At 36.1% G+C, this 8660-nt stretch overlaps 1 protein-coding gene across 2 annotated transcripts; it reads left to right on the forward strand.

Annotated features, from left to right (window-relative positions):
* Positions 1–254: 254 nt before the first annotated feature.
* LOC122296183 (microtubule-associated protein RP/EB family member 1C-like) lies at positions 255–3393 on the forward strand. Of its 2 annotated transcripts, XM_043105672.1 has the most exons (6): positions 259–460; positions 574–729; positions 933–1039; positions 2339–2561; positions 2628–2741; positions 2830–3393. In XM_043105672.1, the coding sequence occupies exons 1-6, from the start codon at positions 353–355 to the stop codon at positions 3103–3105; spliced, it is 984 nt and encodes a 327-aa protein (XP_042961606.1). In that variant the 5' UTR covers positions 259–352; the 3' UTR covers positions 3106–3393. The 2 variants fall into 2 exon arrangements, with proteins under 2 accessions (XP_042961596.1, XP_042961606.1); XM_043105662.1 differs by having other exon boundaries at positions 255–460; positions 2339–2741.
* Positions 3394–8660: the final 5267 nt, after the last annotated feature.

An 8660-nucleotide genomic window follows, 5' to 3' on the forward strand; every position in this document is an offset into this window, starting at 1 on the left:
GTACAGATTAATATACAATTATACTTGCAACTATACTTTTCCTATGATTAAACCGATGCCCGTGCTCTAACGAGCTAACTTGTGTTTGGGCTTATAGAACAATATTGGGCTTCCATTTACGTATTACACCTGTCATGCTGGGCTCGGGAGCCGTAATCCGTAATCCGCAAAGATACGGATTCGGAAAAAGTGGGTTGGTCTGTTCCAGTTCAGACCATCCATTTTTTAATTAGAAGAAGTGAAAAACCCCGCTCCTTCACATCTTTAAATTCCCCCTCCCTCTGAACCGTTACGACGTACAAGCAGCGCAGGCACAGAGAGAGCACAGAGAGAGAGAGCCAGGAACTGCAAAATGGCGACGAATATCGGTATGATGGATTCGGCTTACTTCGTCGGTAGATCTGAGATACTGGCATGGATCAACTCTACCCTCCAACTCAACCTCGCCAAAGTCGAAGAGGTTTTCTCTCTTTTCCACTCCGCTCCGAATCTTAGAATTCACATTTCTTTCTGATCTATTCTTGTTTTCTTTATACGATTCATCAGTTTAAGTGTTGGATCTTTGTCTCGCAGGCTTGTTCCGGTGCGGTTCAGTGCCAGCTTATGGACGCTGTTCATCCAGGGATGGTGCCGATGCACAAAGTCAACTTGGACGCCAAGAGCGAGTACGAGATGATCCAGAACTACAAGGTTCTTCAGGACGTCTTTAACAAACTCAAGATCACTAAGGTTTAATATCTCTAACCTTTTTCTTTTACGCTTTGTGTTTTTTCGGTATTTTTGTTTGAATTTTGTTTTTCGTCAAGCCCTATAAATCGGAGATCTGGAAATCCAGATGTATTCGTATTAGGGTTTATCTCATTTTTTATTTTATATAAATGATTCTAAATCGTTTAAATTTTATTTTATTTTTATTTCTTTTTGGTGTTTAGCACATTGAGGTTAACAAGCTCGTGAAAGGCAGGCCGCTTGATAATTTGGAGTTCATGCAATGGATGAAGCGGTACTGCGATTCTGTCGACGGGGGCACGACGCACAAGTAAGTTTTACTTTTGTCCACATTTTCTTGTTTTGGACGAGATTAGTGTTAAAATTAACAATTGTCACCAAAGCTTAAACCAGTAAAATTAGTGAATTTAATTATATTTTTAAGTACTCCCTTCACATGCGAGCCAGGACAGCATATATACTCCACTTACAGGAAAAGTATTTGATATTTTAATTAGAAGATATGGTAGAGTTTGAGTTTAAACTCATAACTCCTATGCATAATAATACTATTACACCTTATTTATTACTATTTTACTATCCAGCTATTTTTTTTTTCCCTTTTTCTATTTGAATTTAGATTAAAAATCCTAGGATATGATCATCTTGCATAATCTAAAAGTAAATAAATCAATCAATTATAGTAATCATGTAAATTAATTCAAAATAAATTTAATTTTATAAAAATTGACTCAAAGAGTAAAAATTGAATTTATTTTTAATTAAATTACATAATTACGTTAATTGGTTGAAATTATTTTCTGCAAGAATATCGTGTTCTGAGATTTTTAATTCAAATTCAAAGGTTAAAAAAAAAGAGCTGGATAGTAAAACAGTAATAAAGAGGTGTACGGGTATCATTATCCAACTAGTATTAAGTTTTATGTGTAATAATCAAATGTTTCAAAATCTAAAGATAGTACGAGATGAATTTAATCATTCTAATTATATTCTCTAACAATTAGGATACTCATTGTCATTTGCTTGGGTTTTATGGCCCGATAGGCGTGTGGAATTTCTCAATAGGTGCTCATTCTATTATATTGTCTTTCATTTATATTTGAGAGTTTCGTTACCTATGCACCTGTTTTAGAAATGCTTTTGACGAAACCATGGTTCATTGGTTATACAGTGGGGGAGACTACGATTCCGTTATTGTTTATATCCTAGCTTGGTTATGTGTTTGAGCGTCAATTTTGCAGCTTCCATGAAAACTCATTATAGAATCGCTGCTAATTTCTAAATACAATATCTTACTATAATCACTATTAAAGAGATTCAAGTTGGCAAAGCTTTTAACTTGGTGTAGACCTTCTCTTTTACCTCTTTAAGCAAACTTATTCAAATACTGAGATAGTTTGTATTTGGCATTTTTATTAAGTAAAGGACAGTATTGTTTTCCTGAACTGTATGAACTTCATACTCAATGTTGAATATGAAAATGTGAATTTATATGCATACAGACCTTTTAGTTTGGGTAACTAGACCGACATTTGTAGGTTTGAATGACTTGTTTGTTCTTTCTCATAGAGAAGAGTTGAGTTTATGTTGTAATGGTGTATAATGCTAGGTACAATGCTTTGGAGAGGAGAGAGGCATGCAAGGGAGGAAAAGGTGCAAGCAAGAAGGCTGTTTTATCACAATCTTCAACCAAAAGTTCCACAGCTGCCCCTAAAACTCAGTCCTCCAACAATGCTCGAAGAAATGATGCGTCTTCTGCACCAAACCCTTCAAATCCGACATTAAAGGCCTCAAGACCCACATCTAGTGGAGGCCCGGCATATGATAAAGAGGTACGAAGTCAGCATAGGAAGGGAAATTTTGGTTGTGTTGAAGTTCTAATTCTAATCTTGATGCAGATCACAGAGTTAAAGCTATCAGTGGACAGCCTTGAGAAGGAGAGGGATTTCTACTTTGGGAAATTGAGGGACATTGAAATTTTGTGCCAAAGTTCTGAGATAGAAGATTCACCTGTATGTACTCAAAAGTCAAATGTATTTTGTGGCGTTCTCAATGATCAGTACCAAGAATTGAACTTGATGAGTTGCACTCTTTTTGTAGGTTGTTGAAGCCATAAAGAAGATTCTTTATGCGGCGGACAATGACGCATCAGTGGTGGCAGAAGCTCAAGCCATGCTGTCTCATCGAAAGAAGGAAGCTGAGGCCTTGAGTCCCATAGTTGAGGTTTCAGAGGAAATAAACAATTCAGAAACACACAAGAGAAAAAACATTGTGAATTTTGATGTCGATGCTGTTGGCATTACAACATTGTCACCTAGGCAAAGAGTGACTGATGCTTCCGATGTCTGTTACAGTGGGTCACCCCTAATGACCTAATGATTATCCCCTTTTTTTCTCATATATATAGTCTCGTTTCCATCTTTACAGAATCTTCCTGCTAGAAAATGGAAGGGACATGGGATTTATACATACGTGCTATTTCAGAGCACAAAGTCATTTACTTCGAAGATGTAACAATGATATCCTCTACTTTTTGGTGCTGGGTACTTGAATTTCTTTACACATTGATGTCATATGGTGTAAGGTAAGAACCTTAAAATTGTCTTTTTGAGTACTTTACATAACAGTTATCCACAGGCATAGCCATATTATCTCTTTCATCCATAAACGCATCACCTGCAGAACTGAATTGTCGATTTCTTTGAGTTTGAGAATATGAAATTCAACATGGAATTGATTGGATTTGTTATACTTAGAACCCGAACACAGAAACCTTTTTAACACACCTTTGCATCTTCTTCATAAAACAGCTGTGTATTTTTCATGTTGTTGATCTCTCTTTTTTCTATGGATATGGTCATCCTGTCTATATCACCTCAAACAACAGCATTCATCATACTAAAATGAAAAATTACGACTCGTATCATCAAGTCGAGACAATATAGTATCTAGACCATTAAAGTTGAGACAAGTATATCTTTCAACTATCAAAATCATATAATGTATACATTCTATTAAAGATTTAAGAGTAATGCTACATTGAGTCATGGAGTGTACAAATGTTGTGCAGTCGTTTTTAAAAAAGAGTATGATCTATTATTAAAAAATTAATTTATTTTCATGTTATTCAATTTTTTTAAAGTGATTGTATAACACTTGTATACTCACGACTGTAACTATCATTTCTCAAGATTTAATCCTTAAAATTGTATTAGAACACCTTTTTTTTGTATCTATCTTAACTATATAAATATGATGAAAATATTATTTAATAATCAAAGATAATTACTAATTAGGGTGTTATTTAATTATTATGTTATTGATTATAAGGAAAGATGAGAAAATAATTAATAGCCGAAAAAAAAGCATTAAAAATTTTACAAATTTATTACGGCGCCATTTAAGTACTTTCTTGTAGGAGTATAAGAAGGTGGCCGTAAGTAAAGAGTGCAGATGTGCAAGCATTATTACTTCCTATAATACAGCCTTAACTTTACAGCAAGCATTATCTGAGACAAACGTATATATAGTTCCCTGTTAAATGGCAACTTTATTATATTTGACCAGCAGGCTGAGTACTTGAAGGTTCAAAAAAGTAAGCATACTTGAAGGTTCAAAAAAGTAAGCAATGCAGTTCTCGGTGTCACGATCTTTCCCATGATAGCTGGATGCGAGGGTTATTTCTGATTTTTAGGACCTCTTGCAGTTGCCGGAATTTGGTATTTTCGACAAAAATATGTATCCTAATTCCTATGCTCACCTTTTCACCACAATAGTGCTAGATAAAGTTATGTATTGTGTAGGTGTCGTGCGTAATTTTTTAAAAAGAGTTGAATCGATCGTTAGGTGACCTTCTCCTTGTCTTGCAGAAGATGAGATTCAAGGAGATACCTCCTATGTTTAAGTTATACTTGGTATATGAATGCAAAAATAAAAGTAAAAAGCCGAGAGCCCCCTAAAGGGTTTACCTCTCACTGTTCATATATCATGGGAAGCGTGGTACATAGTGTGTCCCTTTCCTTTTGTCTGGACTTTTGTCGTCTAACACGGTAATGTCCCCTGAGTCTCTAGTTCGGATTTGACTACCAATGGAATCGATTTGGTATTCTCATTATGCTCGGATTGATCATTACAGGGGACCGTACTGTGTTGGAATATTGCCAGCTGGGTGGGCGTATCCTTAGGATCCACCTAGGTCAGCTGGTCCTAACGGTAGGAGGACAAGGTCAGTTGACCCAATCGACGAGCCCAAAGGGAGCGCTTATATCCGTCACATGACTCTCAGTCTCAGATGGTTGTGGCCTTTAGTTGCCTGAGGTCCTCTGTTTGCTTGCGAGCAAGGCATATTTATCCCCAGCAAACATGTTGTATTATTATTAACTGATTTGTGACTGTGTTTCATTCCCACCTGTTTTGTACTCCTTTTATCAATTTAATATAATATTACCATTTTAAGAGAAAAGATAAATATTTTTCAAAAGAAATGGAACTGTTTGATATTGTTGTGTTGCTATGTTGGAAACATAGGAGAATACGTGACGTTGTAAATTGTTGTTCGGGATTGACCAGAAAACACGTAATTCAACGCCACATTATAAGAAAACAGTTGAATGATCAAAGAGGGTCACACATAGGCCAAATTTTAGGCTGCACGCAAAGCTCGTGCATAGTTATTAGTTACATCAACCCAAGAGACTCAAGACGATGGAAGTTGAATAATTAAAAAGATTGAAGGAAAATGACCCATTTTTTAGAACTTCTTTATAATTCTATTTTAGAACCCATGAAGTTGTGTGTCCAAAACCAAGCGGCATGGCATCCCTTTGAATCGGTCTTATAAAAATATCTTCCATTTAAAACTAAAACTAAAAAAGAAAAAAAAGTTGTAAAAATAATCATGCATGTCTCTATCATTACTCAATGGTGAAACTCAAAAAAGATGGCATGTGAAACTCACGCGAAGGAGGAGGATGTAAATGGGTTGGGGGGAATGGTAAAACGATGTGGGGAGTCCCTTTTTTTTTTTTTTCCAAACCCAGCACAAAGAGAGATGTTGCCAACAACTTCTAGCTGTTCCCAACGACTTGGGAATTATGTTGTCTCCCTTGTACCATGTACAATTCTTCGAGTAAAAGTCACCCTTAAAGAAAGTAGAGAGAGAGAGAGAGAGAGAGCAAAGTCACCATGCACTCTTTTGGGCAGCTGGTTAACTCTGTTGGGCAACTGGTGTTTGACAATTCTAAGCTATATTATTTGATAATGCAATCTTCAGCATAAAAAATTGGTTATTTTCTTCCACGTTCTCGACATATTTACATGCCAAACAGGGATATTTTGCCCATCCTTCAAAAAAAAATTGCTGGGGTCGTTAGAGCTTTTAATCATTATTTTAAGACAATTAATCGAACAGTCTAATGGAGGTTGTAAGTTGTAACGAAACACAGTTTCAGCCAAAGGAACTAAGATTATGTTTGTCAAGGTGTAGAGACGGTAAGATTGGACAGCAGCCTGGAATCTTGAAGATGGTTAATAATTTCTGTTCGTTAATGAGAGCATAGCCAAAAATCAGATCTTCTCTCAATTTTTTATTCAAACTTGCAAGTCCCAATCAGAAGAGAGCAGATATTACAGTATTCAGCACTCGTATGGGTATGTTGTAAAATCCTCTTCTGTGTCTATCTTCCTCTCAAATTCAAGGTTTTTCTAATACTATACCATTAGAAACCAAGAAACAATTGATCAATCAGGCACTTGTGCCGCAAGTCAAACAAATGTAATTAGCAGGTTCATGTTTAACCACTCCGCATAAGCAAATAGCAATTGGCCAAAAGACAATTGAGCACTGTTTCTTTGATGATAATGGTTTTGACACCTTGGTTTTGGTTTTTTTATGTAAATTCAAGATGATGATCGTAATCATGGTTTTCCTTCCTCATAAGTGAAGGTTTCTATAATAAAAACAAGGACTGTTTCTTTGACCACGCAGAGCCTCTTCCGTGGGGACTAAATGATTGGTGAGATAATGGAATTGTCACTTTCATAATGTTGTGCATGCCACCTGCCTATTCCTACCTATCATACTCATCAATTAGGAGTAATAGCGTTAGCGTTCCTCCCCCCATGAACACTACCTCTAGAAGATATCTTCAAAATGTGTCTCCCATAATCAATAACGTAGCAAAAAGTTAAATGTACATGCAGCACAACATTGCTGAGGGGAAAGAAACGGTTGGAGGTTCACCCAAAGTTTCGAAATTCCATATATACACACACATTCGTGTCTAGACTAACAAAATCTAAAAGATGGCTTAGCTTACAATAGCTTTTTGTTCAGTGTTAAATGGTTAAATGAGCAATTTTATTTTCACTATGAGTTAGAATAGAATGAAAAACGAGTAAACCATGCAATAGGTTAGTTATGATGGGAAAGACAAGTCAAAACTATAACAAACTTAAAGCGAAAAAGGTGGAACAGTGCCGCAAAAAGTTAGGAACAAAACAAGTAACAACCCTCACAAAAGAGGAAAAAAAGTACCTATCTATTCATAATCCATCATCAAGATCTCCACTATTCTTCAACCTTTAACCTTTTTCAGGTTTCTCAGTGGTTAAAGCAATCAAAACGCATAATCACAACCGATTTTTTCTTTCCCGGCAATATTGTTCTTGTACAAATTTCCTAGAACACTGTTCCTAATACAAGTTCTAAAGATTAGCCAACTTCCCAAATTTGTATGCTCAGCCTGGCTCCACCTTTTCTATCTTTTACAAGGGTTGTGTGCAGTTCGAAGGACCAAAATGCAGCTAATATGTATGTTTTCCTTTTCATTTATATAGATTTCCTTAAATTACTCATTCTACTGGGAAAAAAAAAAGTCTTATCAACCAGTAATACAGCAAAGCATTTACTTTAATGCTAATCTACCACTGTTAGCAGTGAAACTATATTGTTAAATCCACATCTTAATTAGTGCCCCGTGCAGAACAGAATGATGTGGAGAAGAAATTCCGAAGCACATCATATGCAAAGACCTGTTGTGTAAAGCTGGAGAAACTCTACTTCCCGATACATACAAAAAACACTACTTATTTTTGTAAAGTAATGTTACTTATATAAGATAATTTACCAAAATACCCCTCCTTTTACAACATTGTTGTGTAAAGTGTTGTGAAATATATTGTGTTTATCATTTTTCCTTATAAAATGCCTTCGTTTAGCTACCTGTTACCCTTTCAAACCACAATCAAAATTTGAAATCAAAGAACAGGCTACTGCACACAATTGGCAGACTTGATATGATGTTTGAACAGGGCACTCCTAATTCATTTGAATGGCAGCAAGTCAAGGCAGAATTAGATAACCAACCTGTTTAATTTACTCAGTAAAACAAAAGTGGGGAAGGCAAAACTATGGATCTGATGGCATCCTAGTCAAGGCACTAAAATATTTATCAACCATTCCCAGTCAAGCTTATGAAATACAAAGAACAGATGGAACGTGTTTTTCAATATTTGCTCTTTATATATATTACATTGTCTAACTCAAAAGACATGCCTATAATATTTTATTTAAATTAGGCAGTTCAAGAAGAGAGGCAAAGAGAAATCTTTCAGCGCAGGAGCAGATTGTCAGCGAGCATAGACTTTGTTGCTTACTAAGACTTTTGCTATTGGTTTTGACCCTTCTGAAAGAGCTCTCCAATCCAGTTACCTAATTTGAAGACTTGATTATTCTAGACCGAAGCGGTTGAGAATCTCAATGTATCTATCCCCTGGACAACCCAACCCCCTTCATTGGGGGGTCCAGAAGTAACGAACCGCTTAACATCACTGTGCGCAGCACCATGAAACCAGACTGGTAAAGAAGCACATTCACGTTTCTTTTTATGCCAAGACCACCACCATAGAACCTCCCAACCCAAATCAGAAAA

This window comes from Carya illinoinensis, chromosome 2 (assembly GCF_018687715.1).
Source record: "Carya illinoinensis cultivar Pawnee chromosome 2, C.illinoinensisPawnee_v1, whole genome shotgun sequence".
Classification (NCBI taxonomy): Eukaryota; Viridiplantae; Streptophyta; class Magnoliopsida; order Fagales; family Juglandaceae; genus Carya; species Carya illinoinensis.

Excerpts from the sequence above, each read along its gene's own strand:
- LOC122296183 (XM_043105662.1), top strand. The coding sequence starts at position 353 with ATGGCGACGAATATCGGTATGATGGATTCGGCTTACTTCGTCGGTAGA. Across the intron at positions 461-573 it reads ACCTCGCCAAAGTCGAAGAG|GCTTGTTCCGGTGCGGTTCA; the intron begins GTTTTCTCTCTT and ends TTTGTCTCGCAG. Across the intron at positions 1,040-2,338 it reads GACGGGGGCACGACGCACAA|GTACAATGCTTTGGAGAGGA; the intron begins GTAAGTTTTACT and ends GTATAATGCTAG.